General features: G+C 37.1%; 1 protein-coding gene and 1 pseudogene across 1 annotated transcript; one reads left to right on the forward strand and one right to left on the reverse strand.

Moving 5' to 3' along the window:
* Positions 1–7652: 7652 nt before the first annotated feature.
* Positions 7653–9678, reverse strand: LOC143537949 (protein STRICTOSIDINE SYNTHASE-LIKE 12-like; annotated as a pseudogene).
* A 5005-nt stretch (positions 9679–14683) lies between these two features.
* LOC143537950 (protein STRICTOSIDINE SYNTHASE-LIKE 12-like) lies at positions 14684–16025 on the forward strand. The gene is made up of 3 exons (XM_077031607.1): positions 14684–14931; positions 15160–15414; positions 15502–16025. Exons 1-3 carry the CDS (start codon positions 14684–14686, stop codon positions 15953–15955), a joined length of 957 nt encoding a protein of 318 aa, XP_076887722.1. The 3' UTR covers positions 15956–16025.
* Positions 16026–18336: the final 2311 nt, after the last annotated feature.

Here is an 18336-nt window from a genome sequence, read left to right on the forward strand (position 1 = left end):
CAGTAAATAAAAAATAAAAAAATGTGACAACCCTAGTAGTCGGTAATACGTATGGTTACGTTCAAACTACATGTAATTATCTATTACTAAAAGTGTATAAAAATGGCATCCGTAATGTACAAGTGATTGCATGCTTGTTGAGTTGTCAACTGGTCGGCATTTAGACTTATGTAAGATTGCTTAGGAAAGAACAAACATTCTATTCTAATTTGGATAATACGCTAGCTAGGACATGCATGTTGACACTTCCCTAATTCAAGTAAATCAACTTTGGCTTTTTAATTTATGAAAGAAGTTGGTATTAACTAGTGATCACATGCTTCAGTTTGAATTCAGGCTTTGTGTAATGATCAATCAATAGTGGATCTTTCTTCCGTTTTCAACAACTTTCCAGAAAAATTAAATGTGATACATTGACGTGTACCAGGTACGTATTAGCAATCTACTATGAAAACAGCTTGCATAATGAAACTGCTAAGCGTGTAGTTGATGTTGTCGATTTAAGTTTTATTACACCAAAAGTGTTTTAGTAACCTAAACATTAGTATTTGTTCTGGTATTGCGTTTTAAGTATACATTCTTATGTCACAATATATAAGTAACATATCTAAGTTTGGTTAGTTATGGTAATCCAATAGATAGTTAATTATTACTCCGTAAGTTTTATTAACCTAAATTTTCCCGCGTCCCCCGACCACTCCTACGGAACCACCACCGTTTTTATTTTTTTACCCGCCCTCACGTCACAGCCTTCCCCACAAACTCTCTCCTCGTACCATGACCACCCGTTGCATGGTTTGAATTTCCAAAATAAACTCGTTAAACTCACTCTCTATCTCAATCCCTGTTTACAAATCAATCCCTTGCCCCATAATCCCAAAAATGCTATTTCTAACTCGGTTTAGAAGAATGTCCACGGTGAATTTGATACTCTTATTGCTAATAAGATGTGGGAATTAAAACCAATTCCACCTCATATGAACATTATATGTTACATGCTCTAATGGTTCTCTTAAGCGATATGAGGCTCGCTTGGTCTTTGATGGCCAATCTCCACAGGTTGGTATTTATTATGGTGAAACTTTTAGCCCAATAGTCAAACCGCCTACTAGGATACTACTCGATCAATTTTAGCATCATACCAGCTTGTTCTTGGCCAATTCATCACGTGAAGAACTCTTCTCTCCAGGAAACTTGAATAAAACCGTTTACGTGACCCAACTCTTCTGAATCATGTATGTATGCCTACTCAAGAAATCTATTTACAGTTTAAAAGAAGCTCCACAAGCATGATATCAATGCCTTATGGATTATGTATCTACCATGGGTTTCCATCACATTCACAGGTGGTGACTGGTGAGATCACTCACTCTTAATTTACCAACATGGAGCAGACATGGTCTACGTTTACCTTTATGTTGATGATATTATACTTACCGCCTCCTCAAATACTCTTCGTTAACACTTCATGTCCCCTCTAGCTACTGAATTCACCATTACTCCATGAGTTATTGCTTGGGCAATTCTGTTACTCTAACGACCTATACTTATCTGAACAAAAATATGACCACGCAATATCCACTTTTGTTGACAGTGTTAGAAAATATAAAAAGTAATTATAATCAAGAATATTCAAGGATATGCCATTAACATCATTTCTTTATTTGAAGATTGCAACATCAAAGCACCACCAAAATTGCCAGCCATATGTGACCGTTATCTCCAACAATTAAGGGATTTTCTTTTACTTTTTATTCTATTTTTCATGATTAAGAATATGGTTCATATGTATTTATTTTCTTCTTTGGTCTCTGTAACAAACATACACAATTACTAGAAAGAAAAATATTCTCTGATGTCCTTTCAAAACATGGTATCAAAGCAGGTTATATGATCTTTGGATCGGCCTGCTCGGAACCGATTATCATCTACCAATTTCCAATATCGTGAAACCTGAATTTCTTTCCGAAAACCTGCTGCAAACCACATTTTTCCCAACCTTTTAACCCCGCCAAAGCTTGAAACAAACCTATACAAGTTCTTTTATCAAAAACATAACCTTTCTTTCCAGCCATTCAACCATTCAGCCTGTGTTAAAACATCATGTCCGAGAACAATAATAACGACGACTTAGCATTACAAATTGCCAACCTACTCAAAAATGGTCTAAACAACCAAAATCAATCTCAAAAACAAAACCTTTCCGATAGTTTGAAAATTAGTCTCAAGCTAAACAGCCAAAACTATGCGTTGTGGGCTCGAATGATTCAGGGAAATCAAAATCTCTTTTGAGTCACTTATCGGGAAACCCGGCACCACCGGAACCTACCGATGAAACGTATGAACAATGGGAACAAGATGATTTAGTCGTGTTCTCTTGGTTAGTACAGAATATCGAACCCGATCTTGCAAGCAACCTAACCGAATTTCCCACACCAAAAACTTTGTGGGATGCCTTGGTGATCACTTACAGTAGTGGAAAGGATAAATTACAAACGTTTGATTTACACGTAAAGGCAAACTGGATCAAACAGAATGGAATGTCATTAGAAAACTTCTGGATTATTATGCAAGGTGTGTGGGGAGAAATCGAAAGACGAGATCCAAACCCCATGACTTGCACAAACAACATAGGAACATACAACAAAATCCGGTCAGAACAAAAACTCTTTCAATTCCTCAATGCCCTTGACCGACAATACGATACCGTTAAGCGGGAAATCCTCCGAATGGACCCGTTACCCTCAGCAGAGGGTGCCTACTCGGTCGTTCAAAAAGAGATGGCGCACCAAGGTATACTAGGAAACCTCACAGATAGTTCATCTTCTCAGAACGGAGTGGCGGCAGGACTAGTTGCCAACAGGTCAAACGAATCGGAAGGACAAGGGCTAGGGTTTGTGTCAAAGGGCAAATCAGGCAAAAAGAATTTAAATTCTTCATCATCCCGGATCAATAAGACAAACCTAAAGTGCAGCCATTGTGGGATGTCAAAACATACCAGAGATTAGTGTTTTAAACTCGTGGGCTATCCCGAGTGGTGGAATGATGGGCACAAGAAAGGGAACAAGGAAGGGACAAAGGCGGCAGGTGCCGTCGGCAGCACAACTGGAAAAGACAACCACCAGGGTGCAGGGTTCGGCGGCATGGCATTTGCTGATGAAGAAGCTTCAAAGCCTCTACAGAATGATGATGGCGGAGGAAGAGGTAACGGGTTTGAGGGAATACACTCAAACCCTTGTATTTGTCATGAATCTTTTATTGATCCTATAGTTAAAAAATTGCTTAAAATACCCCTTGAGAAAGAAAGAGATTTAATAAATAATTCTAAAGAATCTGATTTGTTAAAGAGCTCCGTTGGTGAACCTACTAATGCCAATAAACAACACCAAGAATACGATTTTTTTAAAACTCATGAACAATTCATTAATAATAGTAAAATCTCTAAAGAACATAATATATTTAATAGAAGCCAACAATATAAAAAGCATATCTCATAATTTTCTCGAAATGATGTTTTTGAAAATAACAAAAACATGGGAGAAGTTATCATGGTCAAAACCAACGAAAATTTAAATAAATCTTGGATTTTTGATTGCGGTGCTACCGACACCATGACCTTTGAATTATCAGATATAATTTCAAACTCTAAACCTAAGATTAACTATATAAAACCTGCGAATGGGGGAGTGGTTCCCGTAAAGGGAGGAGGAACCATTGAAATTTCACCTACTTTAAAACTCTCAAATTGCCTTTATATCCCGTCATTGTCACATAAACTTTTATCTATTAGTCATGTGACCAAAGAATTAAATTGCTCTGTTTTAATGCACCCGACTTTCTGTATATTACAGGATATCAGGATGGGAGCGATAATTAACGCCAGGGATTGTACTATGTGGAAGAAGTGACTCAACACGGTACTGTGATGCTAGCCCATGGAACTATCAATAGAGAAGTTTGGCTATGGCATAGAAGATTAGGACACCCATATATCGGTTATTTACATATTTTATTTCCAAAATTATTTCCTTTAAATGAAAGTATTCGTTGTGAAACTTATGTCTTGGCCAAAAGCCATAGACATACTTTTAAACCTAATAATACGGGGGTTAATTCACCATTTTCACTTATTCATTCGGATGTATGGGGACCGACAAAATTTTTTGGAGGTCAAAATTTTCGTTTTTTCGTTTTATTCGTTGACGATTGCACTCGTATGACATGGATTTATTTTCTAAAACATAAATCTGAAGTTTTTGATAAATTTACTATGTTTTATGCTATGATACAAACATAATTTAAAACTAATATCCAAATTCTTCGATCTGATAATGGTAGGGAGTTTGTAACGACTCAATGAAACAATTTTGTCAAACAAAAGGAATAATTCATCAAACGTCGTGTGCACACACTCCCGAACAAAACGGCACCGTCGAACGGAAAAACCGCATTCTTTTAGAAATAACTCGTGCCTTAGTGATTGAATCCCAAGTTCCAACATCTTTTTGGCCTGATGCCCTCGCTACCGCTACGTATCTTCTCAATCGACTACCAACAAAAGCCCTCGACCTATAAACCCCTCTTCAAGCCCTTTCAGAATTCACCGACCTTCCACCGGACCTCACATTACAACCACGGATATTTGGATGCTCTGTCTTTGCTCACATACCCAAAAGCAATCGAACCAAGCTTGATCCATGTACAGAGAAGTGTGTATTTGTTGGTTATGGCGTCAATCAAAAAGGATACCGGTGCTATAATCCAAAAACCCGACAAATGCACACTACCATGAACTGTGACTTCCTTGAAACCGAGTTCTTTTATGCCACCCAACACAGTGCTCAGGGGGAGACCGAAAATGACACACTGAGTTGGCTTAAATGGGTCCCAAAGTGGGCTTCATCGTCAGAAGAAGTCAATCACAGTACCCAAGATGAGTCACAAACTTCACAACAATCCGATGGACCAAGAGTCAGTGTCTCAGATCCAAATACTCCCGATCTGCCATCCGAAGTAAGTGATTCTCAAACTACAACAAATAAAGAATCTCATGAAAATCAAACTAGTGACATATCTGATAATCATGAGATAGAAGTTGAACAAACAGTGCAGGGGGAACAAGAAGAACCAGTACAAAACGATACAAGAGAAGAAGAAACGACCGAGAAATATGTCCTTCCTCCAAGGGTCAACAGAGGCATCCCAGCAAAAAGATATTCTCCAGAAAAACAATCTAAATCCTCTAGGTATCCCATAGCAAACATAGCCAACGGAAACCTTTCCAAAGAAGCTAAGTCTTTTACTTCTTCCTTATATGCCGAACAAATTCCATCTTCTATGGAACATGCCTTAGGATCGAGGAATTGGACGAATGCAATGGATATCGAAATGAAGGCACTAATGAAAAACAATACATGGGAAATATGTAACCTTCCTCCAGGGAAGAAACCAGTTGGATGTCGTTGGGTCTTTACAGTCAAACACAAACCCGACAGAACAATTGAAAGATATAAAGCACGGCTCGTAGCTAAAGGCTACACCCAGACATACGGGGTGGACTATTCTGAAACATTCTCCCCAGTAGCCAAATTTGACACAATCAGAGTTCTTTTCTCTATTGCAGCTAATGAAGGTTGGTCTCTTCATCAATTTGATGTTAAGAATGCATTCCTACATGGAGAGTTAGAATAAGAAGTTTATATGGAAGCTCCACCGGGGTTCACAAAAAATTTCAAAGCAAACGAAGTATGCCGGATAAAAAAATCTCTCTACGGGCTCAAGCAATCTCCTCGAGCATGGCTTGGTAGATTCACTATAGCAATGAAGAAATATGGATACCAACAAAGCAATTCCGATCATACATTATTTCTTAAACGGAAAGGTAAACTTGTGACTTGTTTAATTATATACGTTGATGATATGATCATTACAGGAAACGATGAAGACGAAATGAGAGAGTTGAAGGCCAACCTATTCACAGAATTTGAAATGAAGGATTTGGGAAGACTTAAGTACTTTCTTGGAATTGAAGTACTAAGGTCCAAACAAGGAATCTTTATATGCCAGAAAAAATACATTCTTGACCTTCTAGCCGAGACAGGAATGATCAACTGCAAGCCCGCCGATACACCAATGAAAGTAAACCACAAACTTCGTATGGAAAAAGAAGCCAAGTTAGCACACAAAGAAAGATACCAACGCTTGGTGGGTAAACTAATATATCTCTCACATACTCGTCCTGATATACCATATGCAGTGAGAGTGGTTAGCAAGTTTATGCACCGACCTCAAGATTCTCACATGGAGGCAGTAATAGGGATTATCAGATACCTAAGAGGAACAGGGGGTCATGGAGTTCTCTTTAAACAGAATAAAAATCTGAAGATCCAGCTTTATACTGATGCAGACTGGGCGGGAGATCAAGACGACCGAAGATCTACATCAGGATATTTCACTCTGGTTGGCGGAAACTTGGTGACTTGGAGAAGCAAAAAATAAAAGGTGGTGGCTTTATCCAGCACTGAAGCGGAATTTAGAGGAATTGCACGAGGCGTGGCAGAAGTTCTATGGATCCACAAACTTTTAACCGAGATTGGGTTCCCTCCAACCGAATCAAGTAGAATTATGTGTGATAACAAAGCCGCAATCCAAATTTCAGAAAATCCTGTACAACATGATCGTACAAAGCATATAGCGGTTGACCGAAACATCATTAAAGAGAAACTTGAAGATGGAATTATAGAGTTACCGTTCGTCCGATCAAAAAACCAATTAGCATATATCTTAACAAAGGCCGTCAACGGAAGAATATTCAACAACGGTCTTAGCAAGTTGAGTATTGGAAATCCCACTACTCAATTTGAGAGGGAGTGTTAGAAAATATAAAAGTAATTATAATCAAGAATATTCAAGGATATGCCAATTAACATCATTTCTTTATTTGAAGATTGCAACATCAAAGCACCACCAAAATTGCCAGCCATATGTGACCGTTATCTCTAACAATTAAGGGACTTTCTTTTACTTTTTATTCTATTTTCCATGATTAAGAATGTGGTTCATATGTATTTATTTTCTTCTTTGGTATTTTCTTCTTTGTGGTATTTTCTTCTTTGGTCTCTGTAACAAACATACACAATTACTAGAAAGAAAAATATTCTCTGATGTCCTTTCAAGACAGACACTAATGCCAAACTCAGTCCCACCTTGTCTCATTCTAGTGTCGAAGCTGAACATAAAGGTGTTGCAAACATGGTGTCCGTGATTTGTTGGCTTTGCAACCTACTGTTGGAACTGTGTAATCCTAAAAAACACGCAACACTTGTCCATTATGACAATGTTAGTACCATATATTTATCAGGGAATCTAGTTCAACGCCAACAGACCAAACACATCGAGATGGATATCTACTTTGTTCAAGGTTCTACAAGGCCAAGTTTGAGTTCCTAATGTTTCGTCTCGGTATCAAATTGCAAATATTTTCACAAAGGGACCTACCTAGAGTTTTGTTTGATGATTTTAGGTCCACTTTTGACATTCGTTCACCTTCTACTTTGATGGTGTGGACATCATATAAACTCCAATATTATCTGGTATATTGTTGTACGTGGAGATATACATAATCTCCTATTTAATTGTTGTAATTGTATCCATAAGTAGTTATACACCTTTTCAGAAATTCTTTTTGTTATTTCTCCCCATTTGACACTACTAAAGCCGCTTCCATCGATTAACTTTACATAGTGAGGCATTAAACACATCTATTTACACTTGATCAAGATGAAAGATCTATTGAATCTCCAACAAAAACAGCATATATATCAAAGAAGGAAACTAATTTATAGGGGGAAATGCAAGAATGTGACAAGTTCACATCGCCTTTATCTTTTTATTTCATAATTAAACACACATTTTAATTTATTTAAAGTACTTCACACAATAAAAAGTTACAAATTTCAAATAACTGTGGGAGAACATATATCCATCACATCCTCCTAGATAATAATACAACTTAAGTTTTTATCATCATTCATAGGGTGGTATCAAGATTGATCTAGTTCATGTAAACACCAACAAAGTCAGTGTGGCTCGAACCGACGTAGAGTGCATCGTTAGTCTCCTGAACCACAGCAACAGTAGTATCCAAGAACTGAGTTAGGGGTACAGTTTGGAGCACCACTGCAGTCCCATTGACCCTTAGTCCTTGACTCGGCTTCTCTACCGCCACCCAGAACTCTCCATCATTTGCTGCCCTCTTAATATTCTTTGGGCTACCAAAGTTGGCCATGAAAACCTCATTTGTCCCATGTTTTGGTCCCTGCAGCCAATATCTATGTATTTTCTTGTTCATGTAATCCGGAACCAAAACGTACTTTCGGTCACTACTAACGGACGGACCACCTCCACCTGAAAGCCCGCTCATTAAAACGGTTACCCATGTAGTTCTTGGATCATATTTCAATAGCCTTCCAGTCGAGTCGGGTGTAAACCCTGGTTGTGCCATGTTTCTGCACAACGCAAATAAAAATTTTATCGCTAGATACGATGAATCAAACACGAATAAAGTTCTGATAAAAAAAGGTTTCTAAATTTACCTTATGTCGTAAACCAAGCTCGCATCAGTCATATAAACATTTTGGGTATATGACTCGACATCAATACCAGATAAGTACTTGTAACCACCAGAAAGTTGAGTTGCAAGACCACCGTTGAATCCTACAACTAGAAGACCGAAGAAAGCGTACGGTGATATAGAGATCACCACTCTTATAGTTAAAGCTGAGAGCCACTGGTCTTCCACATGTTGGTCCTAATTTAAGATCATTTGTACCATCACATAGTTTCTTGGTCCTGATAATATAAAATGTGACAAAACAAATTTTTACCAAGTAGTTAGTAATTAACTATTTATATATATGCATGACAAACAAACAACATTAATGATTTAAAATTATCTGCATCAAAATGTTGCAGAGATGTATACAGCTTAATTATATCATTTTCATGTAATGGTATGTAACATTGTTTTTAGGCACATACAATGATAAAATGACAATGCATAAAATACTGTGCTAGAGATGAAATTTAAGCACACCTGTTAGGTGAAGTGTAAGCGAAATCAACGAACTCCGTGGCCGCATCTTTCCATTTTAGGATCCTACCGTCTGCTACTGCCACGTATGGACCTTCCCCAGCACGGTCGAAAACAGCAGATTGAGGGCCTGTGACACTTGGAGGCAATGCCAGTTTCTTAAAAGTTGTATAATCATTAGAGAACACATGACTCGCCAGAAGCAAGAACCAAACAATGAGATTGACAACTAAAAGGCTGCTTGTTTTCATGATTAATGTGTAAGTAAACGCTTGTGTTTTATGTGTCAATTGCGGTTATGCATCTTTCGGTTAAGATGTCGTCTTCTTATATACACATTAAAACACACGTACAGCTACTATGTGTTGTAGCAACAACTTGTTAAAGATAACCTATCACTATGCTATTGCTTCTTTGGGATAAAGATAGTTGCTTAAACTTGTTGGAAAGAAACCATGCATGCCGACTTCTTGTGTGGGATTGCTTAGTCAATTTCTCCTTATCTTTTCTCTTTTTTATATTTATTAATTAACATGTCATAAGGAAAATAAAACCAATTCTTTAAAAGAACTGAGATCTATGTCAAACCAATAAGATATTATTGGTTAAGCCATTAAAGGAGTTAGAAGCTAGGTATTGCACTACAAGAAAAGCCGCCTTATACATTAGAGCTTAAGTGGATCTGAATGACTCGAACTCGCTTTAATAGACTACCAATTAAAGTGGTCTTTAATGACCCATCGACCATCCTGCCCTTTGAAATGGCGGTCGATGGGTCAGGCCGCCAGCCTGATCGCCTGATACACCCAATTTTTATTAAAATTTATATGCATATATATATATATATGTGTGTGTGTGTGTGCGTGTGAATTTTTAATGTTTAAACCCAATTACTCAACTCGTTTAAGTAGGGCTTGATGGTTTTCAAGGATTTCAACAGTAACTTTTCAAGGATTTCAAGCGTGATCACCACCACGGTAATGACCCCATCACGCGTGATGGAGGGACCGATGGCGGTGTTCCACGCTCCACCACGCTTGGTGGAAGCCCCATCAGGCACCACCCCGTCCCCCCTAATAATCATCTTTAGTTTAACACTCTTGTGTCTTGTCGATAGTAAAAGAAATATATTTTCTGGGGTCTGGTCCAGGGTGACTCTGTTAAAAGATTTGATGACAGGGAGGCTCGGAGGGTGTGCGACAGCACCATCGGCCGGGGCACAAAAGGTTCGGGGGCACAAACTTTTTTATACATATTACATATATATGTTTTTTGGTGTTAAAAATAAGGTTATTTGATATGGTTTATGAGATACGTACATGCTCAGAATGGTTTCTGCTTATAATAAACCGGTCGATAAAAGTTTTATCCATGTACGCTAGCGAATAAAAATATTTCGTTAAGGTATACGGGCCCTTTTATTTTAGCTCGGCCGAGGTGTTTAAATTCTCGGAGACGACATTTTTTATCCATAGTTAATTATTTATTAACGAATCTTGCATAAAACTTGTAATTTTACTTTATTTTGTTTATTTAGCTTTTTACTTAATAACTTGATTTTTCTTTTGTAATATTGTGAGTATTTTATATGTTCGTCGTAGGGCATGCAGTAGGGGTATGTTAAAATAGTATAACGTAACTAATACAAGATAAGTATGCATGCATGTTTGTTCTCTATCATCATTCTTGTACACTTATCAAGTGTACAAGAATGATGATAGAGAACAAACATTCTAATTGAATCATACCATACGCCATGCATGACATTCCCTGATTAATTATTATTATATAGAAAGTTGTTATCTTAGTGTTTGCCTGGCAGTGGCAGATCTAGACTCGAAACTGAGCAGGAGCGCTCAATTTTTTTTTCATTTACTTTATCAAGCGTTTCTTTTTCGACCGCACAAACTAAAGCATTGTTCAAATACTCATTACCCTTTCGGTTGCACAAATCCGTGTTGATAAGCTTCATTTTAGAGAAACATCTTTCAACGGTTGCAGTTGCAACCGGTAAAACCAATGCTAGCTTCAATATCCGATAAACCAAAGGAAAAGTTGTGTGTTTTCCGATTTCCACCATTACACGAGCACGATCACCCATTCCACCAAGTTTTGCAAATTTATCATCTTCCTTTAAAGTGTAATAAATGGTCGTAAGATCACCCGGAATACACCCTCTTTCTTCGTTAGTAAAATCATTCGGATATATCTCTGAAAAAGCCACTATCTTAGATATGTCAAACTTGGAAAACGAATCACAAGGATTTAAACCCGACATATTTTCTAACAAAGTAGTTGAGACCTCACTAATCTATTTCCAAGTTCTTGAATTTGCATATCTAAGACCGTATTAAAAATTTCAACCTCAAAATGATATCGATTAGTAATGACATACTTCCGGTTTCTTTGATTACCATAACTTTCCTCCATATCTAACATCTTAATCTTGTTTTTTTTTCACAAAAAGATGTAACTTTTGCCAACATCTTGTCAAATCCGGTTTGTCTTAGATTATTCAATGCTCGATTTGTCCCGCTTATCAACTTAGACGCTTCCAAGAAATCTTGACTCTTTTTTTTAAGATGTTTTGATAAAGCATTGTGAGGTGGAAGACTACGCATGATTTTTTTTTGTTGTGAAAGGTGGGTTAATGGGTTGGTTGGGTTGGGTTAATGGGTGTTTTTGTTTGGGCTTTATCTTTTGATTAGGTTTAAAACATATATTAGTTGGGCTTAAAATCTTAGCCGGAACGTTATCTTTTTCCAGCCGTAACGAAACACGAAAATCGACCAAATTATTTTTTTTACACTACTCGTAAAAATTTGAGCCGTAGCCTGCTACGGCTCGACATAAGATATGCCCGCCCCTGTTGCCTGGTACTTGTTTATTACACTTTATGTAACGGACAATCAATCATCCGTTTTTTAATTGACTATAGTTTTCAGTAAGGTCTCACAAATGTAATATATAAGAAATCAAAATAAAAAACAAAAAAATAATGCCGGTACTGATAATGATTATGTTAGGTCGGTATCAGTTCGGTATGAATACAATACTTGCATTCGATAAAAAATACTCGTACATAATTCTGGTACAAATTTTATAAATATATCTCATATGTTAATTTGTATCCACAGTATATAACATTTTTGTTTTTAAATGCTTTTTAATAAAAATAAAATTAAGACTTTTCAAATTATTTAAACTTTTTAGAGAAGAGAGAATCCACGAATGATTCATGTGGTTTGGGTCAAATTTTATACATAATCTCTGATGTTTAAAATTTGCATGTATGGTCTCTAACAATTAACTTTAGTATCATGTTTTGTTCAAAAAAATATCTCAATTAACTTTTGGTGTTATTTGTTGCATATGAAAAAGTATTTTTGTCCATTTAGTTTTCTCATCTTTCTCCATCTCCCATTATTTTATATCATTTTTTTTTCAAAATTGAACTAGCTTTAGATGAACTTCGTACCTTATAATTATATTATTTTAATTATTAATTCAATTGTTTATGATAAGGTAATCAAAGTATTTTATTGAGATAAATTATTTCCAGCCGCGTGTGGCAGTGGGTGTCGCTTTGTAAAATTTAAATAGATGCATTTAGAATGTTATTGATTATTGTGACCAAATATCAATTAAATGGCCATACGCAAGAATTGGTACTCAACTTATAGAGTATATTGTTTGTTTTCATGTAGGTTATATTAAAAAGAAATACAACTATTAGTTTAATGGCAATTAACTCTTAGTTATAATATATTTAGATATAACTCTTGGTTTCTTAAACGTTGTGGTTGGAAAACGGATCTATGGTTTGAAAATATGGTTGAGTTGATTCCATCATGGTTAGGACAAGGTAGACATAATCAATTAATGCCAAATATTACATAGTAATCGATATATGGTAAAGATTAACAATGAACTATCTTTGATTTTGGGATTAGAAAATCTAGTCTTTAGGTTTTAGGTTGTGGACGAGTGTGAAAAAGATTTGTCGTTATAAAAGAGGAAAAATAAAAAGATGAAAGAATTAAGTGGACCAAACCATCCTTCACGTGTAGCATTTAACACCAAAAGTTAACTGGGTTATCTTTTTAGACTAATAATGAAACCAAAGTTAGTGTTTAGAAACCATACTTGCAAGTTTTAAACATTAGAGAATATGCATAAAATTTGTCTCAAATCACAAAGAACATTCATAAAATCCTCTCTTCCTGGTAGATTTATGAAATATATTTACTTTCAACCTTTTATTTATTTAGTATACTCATTTAATTTATCAATATTTATATAAAAATATTCAAGTAGTATAAAAATATAAATTTGTTTTTAACAACGATTTTTTTCACATAAAATACAAGGATTTAAACGAAAATTTTTAGAAATAGGAAATACTAATGAGGTGTAATGGTTTATATGAGAGAGAAAATTTTTTTGGGTTTCTAGGTGAATAGTCATTTCAAATGACGGAACCGACAAGGGTAGCATAACCTGTCAGTAACAGTCTGGTGACATGGACGTTAATTTGGTGTTCCGCCATTTCAAATGGCGGAAGCCGAATAAAAACCACATGTTTCGCCAGTTCAAATGGCGGAACACAATTTTCACCCCTTCCTACACCTATTTATTTTTATCACTTCCGCCATTTGAAATGACGTGAGTGAATAGTGTAAATCCTGACACATCTGATGAGGGGTGTTGACCAACACTATTCACTTCCGCCATTTCAAATGCCGGATGTGAACAGTACCGACAATTATGACACATGACATGACTTTCTACCACCTTTTTGACCACATATTCACTTCCGCCATTTCAAATGGCGGAAGTGAACAATGTTATATGACACACTTTTTGTCTGCAGGTTTTTTAATCACACATTTAACCTACAATCACTGTTTATTCTTGTCATTTCAAATGGCATAAGTGAACAATAGAAATAAAAAGTATCATAGGTAAGTATATTTTAAATAGCTAATTTATTTTTTTCATTTTCTCTATTAATTTGTTTAGTGAACAACATATATAATATTTTTTTTGAAAATGACAAATAGACGTTTTATTGTTAATGGGGTATATCTTCGACCGTAAAGACTCGTCTGAAGACACGAGAGTGCGATGAGATAAAACCCGTTAACAATAAAATGCCTATTTGTCATTTTATTTTCTCTCCTATAAACCATTACACCCTGTTAGTATTTCCTATTTCTAAAAATTTTTCGGATTTAAACCCACCTCATTTTTATAAGTGGGAATACAATATCACTAGACAAATAGATAATTGGTGTATAAAATTACATATACATAACTCTTTGTATATTTCATTTTAATTTAACTTACACGAAAACGTAGATATGTGAACGATCACCGACATCTATAGTCGGCATGCATGGTTTCTTTCCAACAAGTTTAAGCAACAATCTTTATCCCAAAGAAGCAATAGCATAGGTAAACAACTTGTTGCTACAACACATAGTAGCTGTACGTGTGTTTTAATGTGTATATAAGAAGACGATATCTAAACCGCAAGATGCATAACCGCAATTGACACATAAAACACAAGCGTTTACTTACACATCAATCATGAAAACAAGCAGCCTTTTAGTTGTCAATCTCATTGTTTGGTTCTTGCTTCTGGCAAGTCTTGTGTTCTCTAATGATTATACAACTTTTAAGAAAGTGGCATTGCCTCCAAGTGTCACAGGCCCTCAATCTGCTGTTTTCGACCGTGCTGGGGAAGGTCCATACGTGGCTGTTGCAGATGGTAGGATCCTAAAATGGAAAGATCCGGCCACGGGGTTCGTTGATTTCGCTTACACTTCACCTAACAGGTGTGCTTAATTTCATATCTAGCACATTATTTTATCATTGTATGTGACTAAAAACAATGTTACATACCATTACATGAAAATGATATAATTAAGCTGTATACATCTCTGCAACATTTTGACGCAGATAATTTTAAATCATTGACGTTGTTTGTTTGTCATGCATATATATAAATAGTTAATTACTAACTACTTGGTAAAAATTTGTTTTGTCACATTTTATTTTATCAGGACCAAGAAACTATGTGATGGTACAAATGATCTTAAATTAGGACCAACATGTGGAAGACCAGTGGCTCTCAGCTTTAACTATAAGAGTGATGATCTCTATATCACCGACGCTTTCTTCGGTCTTCTAGTTGTAGGATTCAACGGTGGTCTTGCAACTCAACTTTCTGGTGGTTACAAGTACTTATCTGGTATTGATGTCGAGTCATATACCCAAAATGTTTATATGACTGATGCGAGCTTGGTTTACGACATAAGGTAAATTTAGAAACCCTTTTTTATCAGAACTTTATTCGTGTTTGATTCATCGTATCTAACGATAAAATTTTTATTTGCGTTGTGCAGAAACATGGCACAACCAGGGTTTACAACCGACTCGACTGGAAGGCTATTGAAATATGATCCAAGAACTACACGGGTAACCGTTTTGATGAGCGGGCTTTCAGGTGGAGGTGGTCCGTCCGTTAGTAGTGACCGAAAGTACGTTTTGGTTCCGGATTACATGAACAAGAAAATACATAGATATTGGCTGCAGGGACCAAAACATGGGACAAATGAGGTTTTCATGGCCAACTTTGGTAGCCCAAAGAATATTAAGAGGGCAGCAAATGATGGAGAGTTTTGGGTGGCGGCAGAGAAGCCGAGTCAAGGACTAAGGGTCAATGGGACTGCAGTGGTGCTCCAAACTGTACCCCTAACTCAGTTCTTGGATACTACTATTGCTGTGGTTCAGGAGACTAACGATGCACTCTACGTCGGTTCGAGCCACACTGACTTTGTCGGTGTTTACATGAACTAAATATCATGCTGCCACCCCATGAATGATGATAAAAACTTAAGTTCGATTATTATATAGGAGGATGTGATGGATATATGTTCTCCCACAGTTATATGAAATCAGTAACTTTTTATTGTATGAAGTTTAAATGAAATAAAATGTGTGTTTGATTTTGAAATAAAAAGATAAAGGCAATGTGCGCGCACTTGTCACCTTCTTGCATTTTCCCATATAAATAAGTTTCCTTCTTTGATATATATACTGTTTTTGAAGAAAATAATATATTTTTTACTCCTACAAGTCCCAACGTTCTCTCCGTACAATTACCAATTACCCCCAACATTCACATCTTCGTACAAGTCCTCCGGCAGTTTTTCCGGCGGTATCAACTGGAAAGCTTCCGACAACAGGTAAGTCTCTCTTCTCCACTCGCCCCTCGTCTCCACCACAAACCACCCGCAAGCCACCGCTCGAAACCGAAGGAGCTAGACAACGAGATCGTAAGTCGGCCGGCGAATTTTTTTACGTCTTATTTATAGTTTTTGCGGTACACAGGTATTTCTACCCCTTTAATCTTCACCATCCTCACTAATCTTGTTTCTTTCTGAGCACTTTTGCACTTGTCAATTTCACAATTTGAGTTGGGTTTAGCTGCCCGATTTGTTTGAATAGAGCTGGGTATTGGGTTTCATGATCTAACTTCAATTGCCATGATTTGGGTTTCTTATTAATTGATAATTTGAGATTTGGGTCTTTGTTTTGAGTCCATCCATGACATCTTTTTCTTCTTCTGATTTTTTTTTTCACATTTTAATTTTATTATTGTTATTTATTTATAGTTATTTAGTTACTATTATTATTTTTTTGGGTTATTAAGTTGTGATTCGGTGCTCTATTGCTTGTATTTGTGTGAGTATTTGCAATCATAGAGCGTAGGAACGATGAGTACTACTTGAGGCCATGTCCTGAAACGAGGGGTGTAGGTAAGGGTAAAGATAGACATATATTGCATTTGGCTTCTTGGAATGTAGGAACACTAAATAGTAAGTTGCTAGAATTGGTAGATGTGCTCAAAAGATGTAAGGTTCAGATAGCATGCCTTCAGGAGACTAAGTGGAAAGGGCATAGAGGAGCCGAGTTTAACGGATATAAGTTGTGGTACTCGGGGTCCGATGGAGCGAGGAATGGAGTGGGGTTTCTAGTGACTAAGTAACTACAATCTAGTGTGATGGAAGTGATAAGATATAACAACAGGATTATGGTGTTGAGATTAGTATTAGGAGAGGAAGCAGTGGCAGTGGTTTGCGCCTACGCGCCTCATATAGGCTTAGGGGATCAGGAAAAGAGAGAATTTTGGGATTGCCTAGACGCGGTGGTAGGGGGCATACCTAGGGGTGAGAGGATTTGTATAGGATGGGATTTTAATGGACACATTGGTAGGGCTAACGATGGTTTCCAAGCCGTACATGGAGGTTTCGGTTTTGGTAATAGGAATGAGACCGGCACAGAGCTTCTTGAGTTTGCGGTGGCCCACGGCCTAGGTATTATAAATTCGTATTTTAAGAAACCAGATCCACATTTGATCACCTTTAGTAGTGGCGGACACAACACGCAAATTGATTACATTTTGATGAGGCAAGGAGACCGACGTTGATGGAACGACTGCAAAGTCATACCGGGGGAGACGGTCGTGGCTTAACATCGACTGTTGGTTGCAGATATAGGCTTCAGAATTAAGCTAACGGTTCGACAAAGGAAATGTGCACCGAGAATACGATGGGGAAATTTGAAGGACGAAAAGCTTCCACTGTTTAAGGACAAACTCGTGTTGGAGACATTGGCTCAACTAAATGGGGACTCAACTCAGATATGGAAATCTATGGCGACAAAGATCATTCAAGTAGCAAAGGAGACTCTCGGGGTCACAACAGGAAATACAGGTGGGCATAAGGAGTCTTGGTGGTGGAATGAGGCCGTACAAGACAATATAAGGGAAAAACAAGTAAGCTTTAGAGAGCTTATGAGGTGCACGAATGAGGAGGAGCGAGTGGAATTGAGGGAGACTTACAAAACGGCCAAGAGAGAGGCGAAGAAGGAGGTGTCGGAAGCAAAATACAAGGCCTATAAACAGATGTATGAACGTTTAGAAACAAAAGAGGGGGAACATGCTATGTTTAAGATTGCCAAAGCCAGGTAGCGTAGAGGGCAAGACCTGGGGCCTGTGAAGTTTATAAAGGATACAGAAGGCCATGTACTGGTTAAGGAGCAGGACATCAAAATAAGATGGCAAACATACTTCCACAACCTCTTTAACAATGGGAGAGCCTAACAAGAGGAATATGACACAACCCCTCAACGACAACAACCGAATAACTGCTACAGCCGACGGATCACATGGGAAG

This window comes from Bidens hawaiensis, unplaced genomic scaffold (assembly GCF_021521415.1).
Source record: "Bidens hawaiensis isolate Kalapana, Puna unplaced genomic scaffold, B.hawaiensis_p1.1 tig00011438_1, whole genome shotgun sequence".
Classification (NCBI taxonomy): domain Eukaryota; kingdom Viridiplantae; phylum Streptophyta; class Magnoliopsida; order Asterales; family Asteraceae; genus Bidens; species Bidens hawaiensis.